Source organism: Podarcis raffonei, chromosome 10 (assembly GCF_027172205.1).
Source record: "Podarcis raffonei isolate rPodRaf1 chromosome 10, rPodRaf1.pri, whole genome shotgun sequence".
Taxonomy (NCBI): Eukaryota; Metazoa; Chordata; class Lepidosauria; order Squamata; family Lacertidae; genus Podarcis; species Podarcis raffonei.
In genome coordinates, this window is record NC_070611.1 from 19,589,626 (window position 1) to 19,607,374 (window position 17,749).

At 43.3% G+C, this 17,749-nt stretch overlaps 1 protein-coding gene across 1 annotated transcript; it reads right to left on the reverse strand.

Annotated features, from left to right (window-relative positions):
* Nucleotides 1-873: 873 nt before the first annotated feature.
* Nucleotides 874-15,931, reverse strand: LMOD2 (leiomodin 2). Its single transcript, XM_053406055.1, has 3 exons — nucleotides 15,244-15,931; nucleotides 4,375-5,817; nucleotides 874-1,293 (listed from the first exon to the last, which is right to left on the reverse strand). The coding sequence occupies exons 1-3, from the start codon at nucleotides 15,514-15,516 to the stop codon at nucleotides 1,267-1,269; spliced, it is 1,743 nt and encodes a 580-aa protein (XP_053262030.1). The 5' UTR covers nucleotides 15,517-15,931; the 3' UTR covers nucleotides 874-1,266.
* Nucleotides 15,932-17,749: the final 1,818 nt, after the last annotated feature.

The following is a 17,749-nucleotide window of genomic DNA, read 5'->3' on the forward strand; positions in this document are numbered from 1 at the left end:
CTCTGCCAGGGTCCTACTCGAGTGTAGGCTGAACTCCTGACACTCTGTCCTTGGTGTAGAGAACAGTCTACAACCTCCCAACGGTCTCAGTACAACGTAGTTTCCTATGTTTCTCCTGCGTACATAGAACTGCCGGGGGGGGGGACAAGTCTGAAGTACTGTTTGGGGGAGACGGGGTGGATGGATGTGGGGTACTCCCTGGTCCTGAATGGGGTAACAGTGCCCCTGAAGGACCAAGTGTGCAGCCCTGGACTCACAGCTGTCCATGGAGGCACAGGTCAATTCTGTGTCCAGGGCAGCTGTCTACCAGCTCCATCTGGTACGCAGGCTGAGACCCTACCTGCCCATGGACTGTCTCGCCAGAGTAGTGCATGCTCTAGTTATCTCCCGCTTGGTCTACTGCAATGCGGTCTACATGGGGCTACCTTTGAAGGTGACTTGGAAACTACAGAATGAGGCAGCTACACTGGTGACTAGGAGAGGCCACTGGGTCCATACAACACCGGTCCTAAGGATCTTCACTGGCTCCCAGTACATTTCTGAGCACAATTCAAAGTGTTGGTGCTGACCTTTAAAGCCCTAAATGGCCTCAGCCCAGTATACCTGAAGGAACGTCTCCACCCCCATCATTCAGCCCGGACATCTAGCTCCATGGGGTAGGCAGCTCTCTTCAGTTGTATCACTTCTGCATATATCTGCCACCACAAGAAGAGAATTTCTAGCTTTTTTTCACAGGGTGATCATGTCAAATGAGTCCATCCAAAATCTCAGGTATATCAAGAATCATCTCCTACTATTCCCAGATGCTCCATATCCCAACATAACTTAGGTGACAAATTCATGGCACTCTGGGACAAAGACTGTTTTGTCACATGAAAACCCAAACCACCTTTATTGTAAATTCATGAGGCAGACATCAAAATTAAAATGCACAAGTCACTGAACAATTCCTTCTTTGTATAAAGAACATGTTCTGTGAAGTGGTACTTGGTATCAACAAGAACATCTAAAGAAACTATTTCTTCTTAGAAATCTCATCAGATAAAAAAAAATGTACGTTCCAATATTTACAAATGAAAATGCTGGTGCATCCTTCGAAGCGTTGCTTGATGGTTTAATCGGTCTCTGTTCATATTCAAATATAAGAGTGCACTCTTGAAGCCATTTACATTAGTCTATAGAACAGCTGCAGAACAACTTGGTACCTTTCTCTTAACCATCATTAAACTCTCATCTCGGTCATTTCCATTCCTGTTTCTTTGTTTTTCATCGCAGTGCTTCTGGGATTTCCACCTAAAAAAAAGAGGGGGGAAAGTTTTGTTTTTCTGATTTAGAAATATTAACTGGAAGGAAAAGAATCAGGTGGTCTAAATAGGAAAAGAGTCAATATCTAATATATTGAATGGTTATGAGGTAGTAAAAATATTATCCGTGCTACTGGAGCACTGTTATTGGTTATTGTTTTTAATGTTGGACGTTTTATTATGTCTTTATATGTGTTGGAAGCCACTCAGAGTGGCTGGGGCAATCCAGCCAGATGGGTGGGTTATAAATAAATATTATTATTATTATTATTATTATTATTATTATTATTATTATTATTATTATCGGAACACATAAGGAGAAAATGGCTAATAGGTGGCCTACAAAGCTACTTTATCTGGTACCTACTAGCCCTACCAGATATTAACCAGGATTTGGTTTTGAAAAATCATTTCAGACAGATTTGTAAGGAATTCTCAAAATATTTTGTAAATTTCATATGCATGTTGGATTTCTTTGCCACATGCATTCTTATGAGACAAAAGCCTGCCGCACATCTTTCTACTGAGGGCAACTTTCCAGAAGCACATTCATTATTTCAACCAGGCTGTCAATGGCCTATCTGAGTGCATGTACACTATGCTCTGAAGCTTAGGGCATGGGTGGGGAGCCTGTGGACTTCCAGATGTTCTTGGACTCCAACCCCCATCATCCTAGACCAGCGTTTCCCAAACTTGAGTCTCCAGGTGTTTTTGGACTACAACTCCCATAATCCCTAGCCAGAAAGAGCAGTGGCCAGGGATGATGTGAAGTGTAGTCCAAAAATATCTGGAGATTGAAGTTTGGGAAACCTTGTCCTAGGTCATTTGCTGGGTGGAGCTGATGGGAGTTGGAGTCCAACAACTATGGTTCTATGATTCTGACATCTGGAGGACAATAGTTTCCCATCCTTGCCCTACCAATAAGTGATGACCAACTTTATGGAACCTGAGCATTTATGGGAAGGGTTTGCTCTTGCTCTCAGGCCAGTGGGTGGAGCCTCTGAGTGCCACTTATACAGCAGGTGGCCACAGATGATATAACGGGCATATTCCCATGTCCACTTACAGGATTCTCCTACAAACTCGCTCATTAGTCTAAAAGCCTATTGTGGAAACAAAGCACAAGAGAGGCATGAGCCATACAGCTTGAGATGTTATCTAGACCTCTGGGACTGAGGGCCAATAGCATTTCTGAAACTGTAACAGCAGCTCATGCTACCAAGGCACAGTTCTCAAGCTCTGAGTTGGGTGGCCTTGTTTCCTACTTTACGAGACGCGGCTCTCTTTTTGAAGGAGACTTCTATTTGAAGGGCTGCCCAGTTCAAAGATTTAAAGAAACCCTAAGAAAGGAGGAGAGGGGCATTGAAATTGCCCACAAACAGCTCATGGAAAGCAGATTGGGTGGACACGCAGATCAACTGGTCACAGTCTTACAGAAATTATTTCTAAATTTACCTCTCAGTGTTAAATGGAATGTGAATTGAGTCACCGTTGGCTCATAATTCCCCTCTTGGGGATTACGCATAATGACTGGAGAATGTACAAAATTCAGCAGAGATATGCAGATTCCCCAAAGCATGTTAGGCATTATGTCTATTGACCAGGAAATGTGCACAATTCCCTCTTCGTGGAAGGATTATGAACACATTCTGCACAATGGCCAGCTGTTATGCACATTAGCTGCTCAGCTTACATTCCTCTTAAAATATACAAATAATATGTGTGTGTGCATCAGTACATGTATTTTTACACAAAGCCCTATCCTCCTTCATTCCCCTTTTGTGATGCATAAGTGGCCACCCTGTCAAGGAAGGAGACCCCCACCCAAAACCCAACTGTAAGATTTCATCTTCTCTCTACTGGTCAGAAAACAGCCTGCTTTCTTTTCTTCACTGCTGACCCTAGACACCTGATTTGCTTCCACTCTGTTTTTTATTTTGAAGGTTCAATCCCTGGCATCTCCAGATAGTAGGTAAGTAGAGAACCTTGTCTGAAATGCTGGAGTAGCCACTGTCAGTCAGAGTCAATAATACAGATTTAGATGGCCTGACTTGCAACTTCCTGTGTTGTTCTTATGAGAATACTGGTCTTCGCACAATTGTTTCCTGTGTTTGCTTTTCAGGGTTCTGCTTATACCGCTACCACTATACTACACTACACGTTTTCAACCAGATTAACTGTCATGAAGTTCCTTCTACCCCTCAGACTCACTTAGGAATTGAAATTGGTTAAAACAATGAAGCAGGGCATTTTTTTTTCCCCAGCCAAAGCTCACCAGAGCTCAGTTCTGGCACCTCTCAGCTGGGGGCCATTACCATTATAAGAGAACAAGGGAGGTGTTCACGGTGAGTTCCAGCACCTCTTTTTCTAGAAAAATAGCACTGCAAAGAAGCAAACTTTTAAAAGTGCTGAAGAAAATGTTATTTATTTGCAGCAGCACTCCAGTTACGTGATGCCCAACAGGGCCAGTTCCAAGTTTCTGGGGACCCTCAGGCAAAAAGGATATTACTTAAAGGGATGGGGTTTTTTTCAAAGCTTGGTCAGGCATTACTTCAATAAAAATATCCATACCTCACGTCTTAATTCTCATGTGTATGTTATTTAAATAGATAACTGGGAATGGTTTTAACTGAGACACTATATATATATATATATATATATATATATATATATATATATATGATACAAATTGACACAAATTAATGTGTTGTATTTCTTTTAATGCAGTTAGAAATTTTCCTTGAATATTATGCGCTGATCACCTTACTTTATAGTTTAACTATAAAGGTGGGGCAGGGCGAATAAAGAAAACCTCATGCTACTTTCTAAACAAAATCTATGGCTGGATCTACACTAATCTGAAAAACGCTATTAAAAACCCTATAAAAATATAGCTCTCGACACAATTTCTCATTGGTGAAGATCGTTGCCCTACACTACAGCTCCCTCTGGGGTCACATTTTTATAATGCATTTTTAATGTTATAACTCACCAGCGTAGATTAGTCCTATCTTGTACCTGTGAGATGTGTTTCTAAATCTGCATCAGCTTTCAGAATGAAGACACTTACCCGCCTCAGCTGTTTCATGCTACTTGCACGAATTGCATCCATTAGATCGCTATGAATGGATCTCACTGGAGTAGAAGGTCGTGTGGAGGGACGCGAGCCTTCCTCTGCCTTCTTGTCTGGGACTGATTTTAATGAATTTTTGATTTCCTTCAAGATCTCGTTCTCATATTTTTTGCTCTTCTTGCCTTTCTTCTTTTTCTGCTTATTTTGTGGGGCCTTCTTGGCACTTTCCTGTTGTTTGATAACCTCTGCAATATTCCTGGTTGGTGCCTTCTTTTCGGGAGTTATTTGAGGTGGGGGAGGTGGGGGAGGGGGAGGGGGTGGTGGGGGAGGAGGAGATGGAGGCTGGTTTTTAACAGGGGGAACCTTCTTAGGAACCTTTGGAGAGGAACATGGTGAATTTCTTGGAGAAGAAGGGTGGATTTGAATAGATGAGACTTTCCTAGCCACCTTCGGAGAGGACCAAGGTGAACTTCGGGGAGATGAATAAGGCGAAGAACCAGGAGTTGCTTTTTGCAAAGCTTTGGTCTTTGGATTGATGGCTCCATCCCCGCTGGCCTCTAGCTGTCTTTGCTCCTGTATCCGTTTCTGCCTTTGCTTATCCATGTTTCTTGTCAGGATGCTGGTCATGCTTATTCTTGGTCCTGCAAGCTCAAAATGATACCCCAGTTTCACAATAGTCATATTGTCCTTCAGGAGTTTGACAATGTCCATTTCAACCTGGCTGCCCATTATATGCCTTTGGTTGTGGAACCGCAATTCCGTCAAAACCTTGTTGTTCTGCAAAGCCCTCATGATAGCGAGGATTCCTTTGCCCGTGATGAAATTGGAATCCAGATTCAGATTGGAGATGTGCTGGTTCACTTTTAACATGCCGGCAATAGCCATCGCGGCGTTGTCGTCCGCATGAGTGTTGGCCAAGCTAAAGGTCTTGACCACAGTGTTGTTCTTGAGGGCCTGCGCAAAATGCGTCAGCATCTGTGGTGTGATGTTTTCAATGTTGTTTAAGTTGACTTCCGTGGTGTCGGGATCATTGTTCCTGACTTTTTCCAGGGCATCTTCAATCACCGTCGGATTTCCACATGGGTGCATGGCACCCACCCTGCAGCCCAAATCTTCAGTATTCTTTTCACTGTGGCCATTGGTAACAATTTCATTTGCATTCTTGCTACTTTTTTTTAGTTTAATGCTGAGCGAGCTTCTTCTTTTTTCGGTGTCTGCAGCATTTTTACACGCTTCAGCAGGTTTCTTTTCTTCGTCATCTTCTGCACCACTTTCTTCTCCAGCGTCATCTTCTTCTTCCTCCTCCTCCTCTTCCTCCTTGTCCTCCTCTTCTTCATCTTCTTCAGTGAATGCCTCTTCGGAAACTTCGCTGTTACTTTCCGTGAAATATTCTTCATTAATTTCTTCCGATCCGTCTTCATTGTCTTCTTGTTTAGAATCCTAAAAAAGAACATAGGTCAAAATAAAACATACTGTCAAAATAAAAACATACCTTATCATAAGGGTTCTCAGAGTTTTCTAGGGAGACAACCCTGGGGTTTTCCCAGATGCTCAGTTTGTCAACTAAACATAATGCACCATTATTTTTCATTCATTTCATGAGACCCAGGCATCATTCCTCAAAAAAGCGGTTTTTTCATCAAAAAACATCTCATGTAATATCTCAGTACATTGTGGACTGTCTCGCTTTGGAAAGTTATGGCTATGGACACCCATTTGAGAATGTCCACAGCATCACAATGGGCAAGAAATGCATGATCTAACATTATTGTTCCCCTGTGTTCAAGTAGGGCAGGCAGGGCCAAACTTGGGCCTCCAGCTGTTTTGGGACTGCAATTCACATCATCCCTGACCACTGGTCCTGTTAGCTAGGGATGATGGGAGTTGTAGTCCCAAAACAGCTGGAGGGCCAAGTTTGGCCATGCTGAAGTAGGGGAAGAGTAATGTTGGGAGAAATGGGCATACATGAAAAACTGACATACACCAGGAAGGCCGAACTGGTTTTGCTGGTCAAAAGAAAACTCAGGGCACTTTCCTGAGTAGAAATAACTGTTGGCGTTTTGCAACTTTGACCTGTTGCAGGACCTTAGCCAGACCTTAGCAGAGTTCTCAAAAGCAATCTGTTGCAGGCAGGATGGATGAAGCAGGAACCAGTAACTTGTTACTTATAGGTGTGTTTATTACTTACAGCAGACTCTAAGAGTTACTATGTACAGAACAGATACGCGGATCTTAACTAACTCTCTCTCACAAAACCAAACGACTCTTCGACTCCACACTGACCAAACACATACCAGTCAGTGGGTCATAAATCATTATACCTGTGTGAAACCTTGACCAATGGTAGAGCTGTTTCCAGGCCTCTGTATCTCCAGGCAGAAATTACTCCTTTCTGCTCAGTCATCTTTGGCTGTCGGCCAACTCTTAATTGATTCTGTGTGAAGCTGCACAGAATTGCACGTAGTCAAAAAGCCAACAATAACATGCAAGTTCTGGTCTTGGGGATGGAGGGACAGATACACAGACAACACTGGCCTAACGTGGGGTGTATCGGCTGGTAAATTGCAGTGCATGCAAGACTCAGGAGAGTATAGAGGACTAACACAAAAGAGCTGGACCATAAAGAAGGCTGATTGCCGATTGATGCTTTTGAATTATGGTGCTGGAGGAGACTCTTGAGAGTCCCATGGACTGCAAGAAGATCAAACCTCTCCATTCTTAAGGAAATCAGCCCTGAGTGCTCACTGGAAGGACAGATTCTGAAGCTGAGGCTCCAATACTTTGGCCATCTCATGAGAAGAGAAATCTCCCTGGAAAAGACCCTGATGTTGGGAAAGATGGAGGGCACAAGGAGAAGGGGATGACAGAGGATGAGATGGTTGCATAGTGTTCTCTAAGCTACCAGCATGAGCTTGACCAAACTGCAGGAGGCAGTGGAAGACAGGGGTGCCTGGCGTGCTCTGGTCCATGGGGTCACAAAGAGTCGGACATGACTAAATGACTAAACAACAACAACAACAACAAAAGAAGGAAATAGAGGTGGTCCATGAAGGGAGGCACTGATCCTTCCCTTGCCATGATTGTGTTCCCATGAGCAGGCATGTTCATCTGTGTATTGTACCCATGCAACATTATGTTTAGGTTACAATTAATATGAGATGAATAAAACCTAAACTTTGGCAAGAAGTGCTCGTGTTAACACAAAGAAAGGTGATTCACTAAAAGACAACTATTGGCTTGCGGGGTTTTGTTTTAAATCCTGGTCACCATACAGTATGATGGACCACAAGCTAAGAACAAATATTTCTTGGCCTGTTAAAAAAAAAACCTTCAAATATTCATCCCACCCTGCAAAAAACCAAATGAAAGTATGACCATCTCAGGGTCACACTGGGCTAAGCAAACATTTGTTGAACGTGTGCTTAAAACTGGGCAGCTGCATGGGTCTGCAATCTTTCTTGAGACCGTAGCATGCAAGTAGAGGTTTTTAACCTCTTCAGCATCACACTATTTTCATGCTATTTACCCCACAAAGCTGCTATTTGCAGTAAACAGCGCTGCTGGGAAAAACACCAGCTCAGGGAGATCATTGTTTGGTTAGGAAACATCACAAGGAGGAAAAATTACGAACGCGCCCATTTTTTTTGCTGTTCTGAATCACCACAAAGAAGTGGCCAGTGCTATGTTACTTAGCCTCATTCCGTATTTTCTAAATTTTGTGGCCCATACTACAGTTGCCAGCAATAGCTGCATTGCAGGCAGTGACTGGAACTGAAATAACAAGTGCAAATGCTAGAAAAAATTGTGGGACACTTGACCCATTTGGACTGCACACAGAGGACTCCATTGCCACCTCTCCTGGTATGCCCCGCGGAGGACCTTAAGGTCCACAAATGACAACACCTTGGAGGTCCCAAGTCGCAAGGTGGTTAGATTGGTCTCAACTAGGGCCAGGGCCTTTTCAGTATTGGCCCCGACTTGGTGGAACGCTCTGTCACAAGAGACTAGGGCCCTGCGGGACTTGACATCTTTCCACAGGGCCTGTTCTGCCTGGCCTTTGGTTTGGACTCAGTCTGACTCTTATGTTTCCCTCCCCTTATGGTATTGATCTACGGGCTACTATTAAAATGAGGCTGCATTTTAAATTATATTTTAACCTGTATTTTAAATTGGTTTATTTTATTTTATATTGTAATTTTACTGGTGTTAGCCGCCCTGAGCCCAGCTCTGGCCGGGGAGGGCAGGGTATAAATAAATTTTTATCATCATCATCATCATCATTTCTGACCTGTTGGCGGTGCATTTTGGAGGAACAGGAGTCCTAAGTCCTCCCTCTCTTTTTGCTTGATGCAGGTTTGCCTGTTGCAAACATGACAACAGGCAGAAACAGAGAGAGGAAGGACTGGATGAGATATGAGTTTCATACAGACCCCCTTCATCCCTCCTAGTATCCATTCCACTACAGTGGTACCTCAGGCTAAGTACTTAATTCATTCCGGAGGTCTGTTCTTAACCTAAAACTGTTCTTAACCTGAAGCACCACTTTAGCTAATGGGGCCTCCGCCATGCCGCTAGAGCACGATTTCTGTTCTCATCCTGAAGCAAAGTTCTTAACCTGAAGCACCACTTTAGCTAATGGGGCCTCCGCCGCGCCGCTAGAGCACGATTTCTGTTCTCATCCTGAAGCAAAGTTCTTAACCTGAAGCACTATTTCTGGGTTAGTGGAGTCTTTAACCTGAAGCATATGTAACCCGAGGTACCACTGTACTTCTTTTGGTGCTTGGCTGAGTTGGGGAGAAACCAGAGCTCTGCTCAGTCCTTCTGGAATCTTCTGCACGTGGGGCCATTGCCTACTGTGCAAGTGGATTGTGCCGTAAACGTTTGCAGCTAAAATTACAATAATATAATTGTGCTTGAAACAGAGAGCGGTTTCAGAGAGAAGTGCCAATCAGCCTCAAGTGTAGGCTGAAATTAAGTATAGCATTAACTGTGCTTGTACCGTCCCAGATCTAAACATAATGATTGTTGCTATTTGGGTATAATATACTGCGCTACAGAGCTCTGAATCCTTGTTGCATCCCCATCTTTACTTTAGGTTACATTATTATTCATTCGCTATTTGTTACCTTCAGAGAAGCTGCATGGCAAAACTATAGTAATCCCTTGACTGCATACCAGCACCCTGGGCTGCAGAGTTTGGATACATTCCTCTAGCTGGGTTCTGATAAGCGCCAATCAAGGAGTGAGATAATTCCATGGCAGCCAACCGAATGCTGCTTTGCACTGGTGGAGAATGTGGCTGTATCAGTTCAGTGGTAAATATAGCCCTATAATCTGTATACTGCTAGGAATTTTATTCCCCTCCTTGGTTTGTTTTTCACCACGCTGCTCTACAAAAACAAGTGATTATGTTTCAAAAGAAGCAGAGGCACGTATGAGAAAAATGACTACCTCAAAGGAACTGTGTAGCTCGGCAGTTATTGAAACACTCTCATATATAATTTTGTGAAATACCTTTCATTTAGTCTGGTCTTTGTAAATTACTTTGCCTACCAGGAAGGAAGGAACGAACTCTCAGGTGGGTTGCGGAGAGAAGAAATGGAAGTTCCCAGCTGAGAGATGGGAAAGTCCACTCTTTTTTGTGTGAAATAAGGGTTAAGATATATCCTTCATAGAAGGCTCTGTTTTTTATTTCTCTCCCTCCCTCCTATTTTCCTTCTTTCCTTCCTTCCTTCCTTCCTTCCTTCCTTCCTTCCTTCCTTCCTTCCTTCCTTGGTTTTCTTTTCTTCTCTATTTTTATTTAGATTAGTTTGGTCTTTATTGTATTCTATGTTGAAAACTTTCAACAAAAACTCAGATAAAGAAATAATAAGTTACTTTGCCTACCCAAGAAGGACTTTCTCCCACATGACTATTCATAACAGCCAGAATGATTTGGTAGATAGAATACGGGCCCAATACACATCCTTTTCAATAAATTAAAAGCAAATATAGATCAAATAGTTACTTGCTGTTTGCTCTGTGATGTTTTGATTGAGATACATTTGTGTGTGTTTCACGAATTCTTTGTAAACGTTGTGACAATGATTTATTCTTTTATAAATAAGCCTTCACTATATGAGAAGGGTGGATTTAAAACTCTCCTCAGCCCTGAACAGACTGGCAATTAAACTAATTCTTAGCCTTAATTGTGTAAAATGAGACTGATAGCCCAAACTTGAATTTGTTTTTCAAGCAACGCAGGATATTTTTAATTTGGAAAATATATTTTCATTTTGTGACTAGGATAATCCTTTAAAGACCATTATTGCCTGCTAATGTATGGTGACTGGGATCCAGTAAATACATAATGCTTCGAATCATAAACTACAGTTAAAGGATTAAGGCTGTGATTCTATATTTAATTCCTGGGAGCAAGCCCCACTGAACTCAGTAGGACTTAGATTTTAGTGTACATGTATAGGATTGCCCTGCAAAAATGAACCATTGGATTATGTAGTCCTTTCCCCAATGCTTCATGCACAAATTACACTCTTATCCTGAACAGTTTTGGTTCTTTCTGCTTCTCAGTTTTCCAATCTTAAATTCAGTCCTTCACCTGTTTGCAGAAGTTAATAAATTTTATTTAAAAAAATATTCTCATGAAAATTATTCAGCATTTTAATGCGAACTTCTAATAAACACATTTTTGAATGCAGTTGTGATGAATGCACACATTCTCGCAAGTGATTTCTCCTGATATAATGAATGTCATTTTCACAAATATATTAACCCTTATGCACATTTTTTACCTAATATATACATTTTTTGTAAACCATGGTTGATTGGAGAACTACATTGCATAGTTTGAAGTACAAATTTGGAAGGATGGCTGTTTCAGTTCTCATGGTGTTTTAGAAAGGGCAGGTTTGATAAAAGATAGCTTGAAATGTGAACTGAATCGAATTCACCACCATACCTCATCCTGAATAACCTTAACCGTTATGTAACATGAGTCAGGTTAAGATAACTAGCCTGGATAAGACAGAAACTGGTTGGCATTAACCATGGCAAAGATGACCATGGAGAGATGGACACGACGACTTCACATGAAGGATAGGGCATCTATACCCTTCAATAATGAGTGGTTGCTGTAAAGACCAATAAAATAAAGGCCAAAGAGCTCTGAGTCTCCTGAAATTCTCTGGAGTTTGGGAAGCACATTGGTGTTGTGGCTGCTTTCAGAGGGGAGCCCCAGAAATCTCACTATACCTGTATACCTGAAGGAGCGTCTCCACCTCCATCGTTCAGCCTGGACACTGAGGTCCAGTGCTGAGGGCCTTCTGGCGGTTCCCTCGCTGTGAGAAGTGAGGTTACAAGCAACCAGGCAGAGGGCCTTCTCAGTAGTGGCGCCTGCCCTGTGGAACGCCCTCCCATCAGATGTCAAGGAAATAAACAACTATTTTACTTTTAAAAGACAAGTGAAGGTGGCCCTGTTTAGGGAAGTTTTTAATGTCTGACGCTGTATTGTTTTTAATGTGCAGTTGGAAGCCGCCCAGAGTGGCTGGGGAAACCCAGCCAGATGGGCGGGGAATAAATAATAAATTATTGTTATTGTTATTATTACTATGCACACTGATCTTGGGATCCTGTCTATTGATAGCAATGCAAATTATCTGCTCTGGGGTTATGTACACATTAGCAGCTTAAAATACGGCAAGGTTACCTCCCCCTTTGCATTTCAAGTTACATCAGCAACTCCTATTCCTGAAGCTGTAATTTGCGTGTGCGTAATGGCTGTCGCAAATGAGCTAGGCTAGGCTGAGAGCTGGCTCAAGGTCACCTAGCAAGTTTCATGGTTGAAGAGGGATTTAAACCCTGGTTTCCCAGGTCCTATGGGAAACCACAGAGCCTAGGACTTGCCGATCAGAAGGTCAGCGGTTCGAATCCCCACGACAGAGTGAGCTCCCGTTGCTCAGTCCCTGCTCCTGCCAACCTAGCAGTTCAAAAGCACGTCAAAGTGCAAGTAGATAAATAGGTACCACTGCGGTGGGAAGGTAAACGGCATTTCCGTGCGCTGCTCTGGTTCGCCAGAAGTGCCTTAGTCATGCTGTCCACATGACCTGGAAGCTGTATGCCGGCTCCCTCGGCCAGTAAAGCAAGATGGGCATCGCAACCCCAGAGTCTGCCACGAATGGACCTAATGGTCAGGGGTCCCTTTACCCTTTACCCTTTAACTTTACCTTCCCAGATCCTAGTCCAACACTCTACATGACACACTGCCATGCCTGTCTCAGATACACATGCCTCAGTTTAACTGTGAAGTCAATGTGGCTCGCATTTTCAAATCGGATGGAAGTGGGTTTGCAGGAAAACGCATCAAACCACAGCATTTCTCAAGAAGTTGCAGGACATGTAAGGATCGTGGCTAATGTCATGTATATACAGCTTCAAATGCCAGGAGTGGGAGTGCACTGGAGCCAGAGTAAATTGTAATGTGTATACAACAAAGGCTGCTGTGCATCCTTCAGAAATCTGTATCGGCACAATCCTGCCACCATTAGGCACTTTCAAGTTTTTCATGTGTCAGTGGAAGTGTTTTGCATTTGCTTATTCCCCTCCCCTACTGCAATCAAAGGAACATAAAAGTACTCAAGTCTGTCTCAACCATTCCCATTATTTTCCGCCCAACCACAGGCTCCACCCTTCGCTCTCTACAGCAAAATGTCCTTGAAAGTCCCTTGAGATTTTAAATCTGTTTGTGATGGACTTTCTGTTGAATAGAACGAAGGGAAGAGGCCCACTATAGGAATGGAACTAGGTGGGGAATTCAAGACAATGGCCAATGACTATAAAGAATTTTGTACCTGAAATGTGCTATTGAAACCTACGGTTTGAGCTATACAGTTAAGCCCAATGAAAGAGTCAATTCCTCCTGGGATTCTGCCATCCCTTCCTCATATATAGACTGGTCACATTTTAAAATGATCGCTCATTGTAAGTTAGATCCTGTTGAATGCAAATACTAAAAAAAAGTTACTGGTTTTAACAGGCTTCCTCAACCTCGGCCCTCTAGATGTTTTGAGACTACAATTCCCATCACCCCTGACCATTGGTCTGGCTAGCTAGGGATCATGGGAGTTGTAGGCCAAAGAATATCTGGAGGGCTGAGGTTGAGGAAGCCTAGGTTTTAAGATAATGTTTTTGAATCGACTGAAGGTTTCTTTTTTTAAAGTTATCTTTCCTCCAACTGAAGGCAATGCAGCTGAGAACAATGATGTACAAAAAACACACACCTTGCAAACAACAAAGTAGCATATCATGCCGTGTGTTTTTTTAGTTTAGCCCTCACTTTGTTCTGCTCGTTTTCTACAAGTCTGTATTGTGAAAAGCTGGAAAACATTTTAAAAATCGTGTTCCTGTTTATGGTATTAAGATATAGCATCTCAGAAGCCCTCAACCATTGTTAATATGTACATCAATTGACTCTCCTTCAACAAAAGTGAATTTTCAGTGACATTCTACAGGGATGAGGAACTGACGACCTTCCTGGTATTGTTGGAACACAACTCCCATCATCTTGACTATGCTGGCCAGACTTCAGGAGGCCCTCAGCACAGTTCAGCCACTATCAGTGCCTCCACCACCGCCACCCCTCATGTTGCCACTGGACCTCCCAATTCCTTTTGTGGGGGCAGCTTCACCCTCCTCCTCTGCTCTATCCTGTCACCTCCCCTTCCTCTTGTTCACCTGTGACAATGGTGGTGACACCGGCAGATTTTCTGCCACCTCCTCAGCACCTGGGTTATTATTATATTTATTTAATACACTTGTATACTGCCCTATACCACCCCAAAGGTCCTTCTCTGAGCCTGCAATTCAGGCTAGAAGAATGTCTACCACTATTACTTCTAAAAAATAGATAAAATGCTAAGTCCAGAATGCGGCAGCTAGACTGGTGACTGGGAGTGGCCGCTGGGACCACATAACGCCGGTCCTGAGAGATCTGCATTGGCTCCCAGTACGTTTCCGAGCACAATTCAAAGTGTTGGTGCTGACCTTTAAAGCCCTAAACGGCCTCGGTCCTGTATACCTGAAGGAGCGTCTCCACCCCCATTGTTCTGCCCGGACACTGAGATCCAGCTCCGAGGGCCTTCTGGCGGTTCCCTCACTGCGAGAAGTGAGGTTACAGGGAACCAGGCAGAGGGCCTTCTCGGTAGTGGCGCCCGCCCTGTGGAATGCCCTCCCTTCAGATGTCAAGGAAATAAGCAGCTGTCTTCTCTTTAAAAGACATCTGAAGCCAGCCCTGTTTAGGGAAGTTTTTAATATTTGATGCTGTATTGTTTTTAACACTTGATTGGAAGCTGCCCAGAGTGGCTGGGGAAATTCAACCAGATGGGCGGGGTATAAATAATAAATTATTATTATTATTATTATTATTATTATTATTATTATTAGTTATAAAGTTCTCTAACCACTGCGGCAAACAGGTGGTGGTGCATTCACACCCAGAATGTCTGGTTCTGAGAAGAAGGGCGCTCTTAGCCTTTGCTCAGGCACAACGTGGAGGTGGAGAGTGATGGTAGATGGCTTTCCAACCACTGTGGATGGGAGCTCATTTTGGTTGCCCGCAGCACCACCACCTGGGCCTAGCAGTAAGGCTGGTTGGATCAATGAGGGTCCCTTGGCTGGTGCCCAACCTGGCTGCCTCCTGCTACCTGCCCTGATGCTGGCTGGAGAAGATAGGAGTTCTACATTTCTCCAGTAAATACTGCCCCCATTCATCAATGAGTTAAGCAAGCATTGTGGGAGAAATACAGTTTGAACAAGAATAGAAAATGAGAAGAAGTATTTCTGGGACACAGTTCAAAGCATTTTTGAGCCTACCTTTTCACACGCCCCCATTCTCTCTTTTTCCAGTAGTTTCCTGGTCTCCCTTTCCCAATAGGCCATTAGTGCCTCCCGGCTGAAAGTTCCCGTTGGCGTTTTCTCCGTGAGACTTTTTTGCCTGTGTCCCACCGGAAGGTTTCGGTCAGGCTCAATGTCCTCCAGCTCTCTCTCCAACTCCTTCAGCTCCTCATCGGTCAGAGAAGCCAGGAGCTCATCTTCATCTAGCTCCTCGTATTTACTAAGCTCTCGCCTGTAGCCAAAGGTAGACATGGTCCCTTCTGTCGTTAGGCTGGTGCAGATCTGAAACTGCAATGCGGCATTCACGAAAAGCTTGAATCGAGGCGTCTGTATCTGATTTGGCCAGCAACTGTTTCCCCCGAGTGGCTGCGGCACCCTTTAAAAAGTGTTCCTAGGGGATTGCGACAATGTGCGGAAGGATGAAAGCATGCTCTGTTTTAAGCATCAGACGTCAGACAGCAAGAGAGTCGAACAGAAGGAATGTCCCAACACCAGTGTCTGGTCGTCTCTTAAACACAGGGATTATTGACATACTGACCATGACCATATTTAGCGTAGCATGATACAAGGGAAATGTATATTCATCGACATACTTTGTGGCCAGGAGGATGGTAGGGAAAAAACAGGGACGCTTGCATAGACCTTGTGTTGACTCCACAACAGAGAGTGGATGAATAAAGAACATTTGACTTCTGTAGGATTAGTGTCCTTCCAAAGGGGCACAAAATATTTTCACAGCTGTTCAGAAAAGCACCCCTTATTTTCATGGTTTTTAGGAGGGAGGTTGGCAGGAGAAAGAGCTGTAACTTTGTCAGGCTGGAGATTTGTTATCTCCAGGAATGTAACAAAGCCAGGATACACATTCCCAAGATTGTGGACTGTGCTGCTCAGCTTATGTTCTTCATGTTTTAAATAATTAGATAAGGAGGACAAAAATGAAACCCTTGCAATTAAAAACAAAACAAAACCTTGAACCTAGCTATAATAGTAGCTTTATTATCCCAAGGATTTCTCAAGGTATGAGGGCGAAACCAAAACCCTATTAGTCTCAGATTTTGATTTTGCCCCCCCCCCCAATATCCCAGAGAGCAAAAAGTGCCATAATTACATAGGCCATTTTGTGGGGATGTTTGAGGAACTTGGTCTTTGCGAATTCCTATTCAAAATAATCCGATCCGTTCCTCTTGAACTAATATCTACCTATCCACATTGTCTTGATGTTCTGAGGTGGTTTTCAGCCATTTATGCATACCAAAGCATCATTAAATACATATTTTGAGAGAAAGAACACATTTAAATGAGTATTTAAATATGTATTTTGAGAGGACCAACAAATAAATAAATCACAGATTGGTAGAGGTAGGTGTCTGTGTGTTGGGTGAATGTGTCTCCACCAGCTAAGCCATTCTCCTGCAGGCCCACATTAATGAATTGTGGCTTCAATCCGCAGGTGCAGAACTTCCTATTCCACCTATTAAACACGTGGTCAGGTGGAAGTGCTGCCAGAGCAAAAGACCATGTTTCATGGTGGGCATGGGCTGAGTCAACCCGGGATCCATTTGATCCATAACCAGCCCTACAGCAGCATCAAGGCCAATCCGGACCAAATTGCTGTGTCATCTCCATGTATAGCAGGGCAGCAAAAATTGGCAATAGCACCACTGCTTTGTAAAGCCCTGCCGATTGGAAGCTGGGGTTTGGTTACTCCCTAATGCAGAAATGGAACTGGACTGTGAATAGATGCATGTGAAAGTACAGTGGTACCTCGGGTTAAGTACTTAATTCGTTCCGGAGGTCCGTTCTTAACCTGAAACTATTCTTACCCTGAAGCACCACTTTAGCTAATGGGGCCTCCTGCTGCCACCGCGCCGCCAGAGCACAATTTCTGTTCTCATCCTGAAGCAAAGTTCTTAACCCGAGGTACTATTTCTGGGTTAGCGGAGTCTGTAACCTGAAGCATATGTAACCTGAAGCGTATGTAACCCGAGGTACCACTGTAAATAGATTTGTCATGTCATCTACCGTTTTGCAACTTTCAGCTACTTTGTGTTAGCAACTGTTAAGTATTGACACCATGTTCTATTATCAAAATAATTCACCGTGTGTGTGTGTGTGTGAGAGAGAGAGAGAGAGAGAGAGAGAGAGAGAGAGAGACCAACCAGAAGTTGCTGGACTACAGTTCCTATCAGTCCTGCCAGCAGGGGTTGCTGGGAGTTGAGATTCAACATCTGAAGACAACCATGTTGGCTAAGCCAAAGGTTTAGGAAATGACACTCATTGACACTATGTCTTTCACATATGGTGTTTTTGAAATGGCAGGTTTTAGGCTGGAAAAGCTAGTTAGCATGGATTCTCAATACAGTTCCTCAAGTAAAAACATTTCTCTTTGGTATGGTACCTGAGAAAAGCTATGCACTATAAATCAAGAAAATTACTTTGTACGCAGTACCTTTTCAAATGAATTCTGTTGAGCATCTCAAGAGAT

Bases quoted from the DNA above. Each gene is read 5' to 3' on its own strand.
- LMOD2 (XM_053406055.1), bottom strand. From the start codon at position 15,516: ATGTCTACCTTTGGCTACAGGCGAGAGCTTAGTAAATACGAGGAGCTA. The intron at 5,818-15,243 runs GTAGGCTCAAAA...GTTCTTTTTTAG, and splicing joins GAATGGGGGCGTGTGAAAAG to GATTCTAAACAAGAAGACAA. The intron at 1,294-4,374 runs GTAAGTGTCTTC...TCTTTTTTTTAG, and splicing joins GCATGAAACAGCTGAGGCGG to GTGGAAATCCCAGAAGCACT.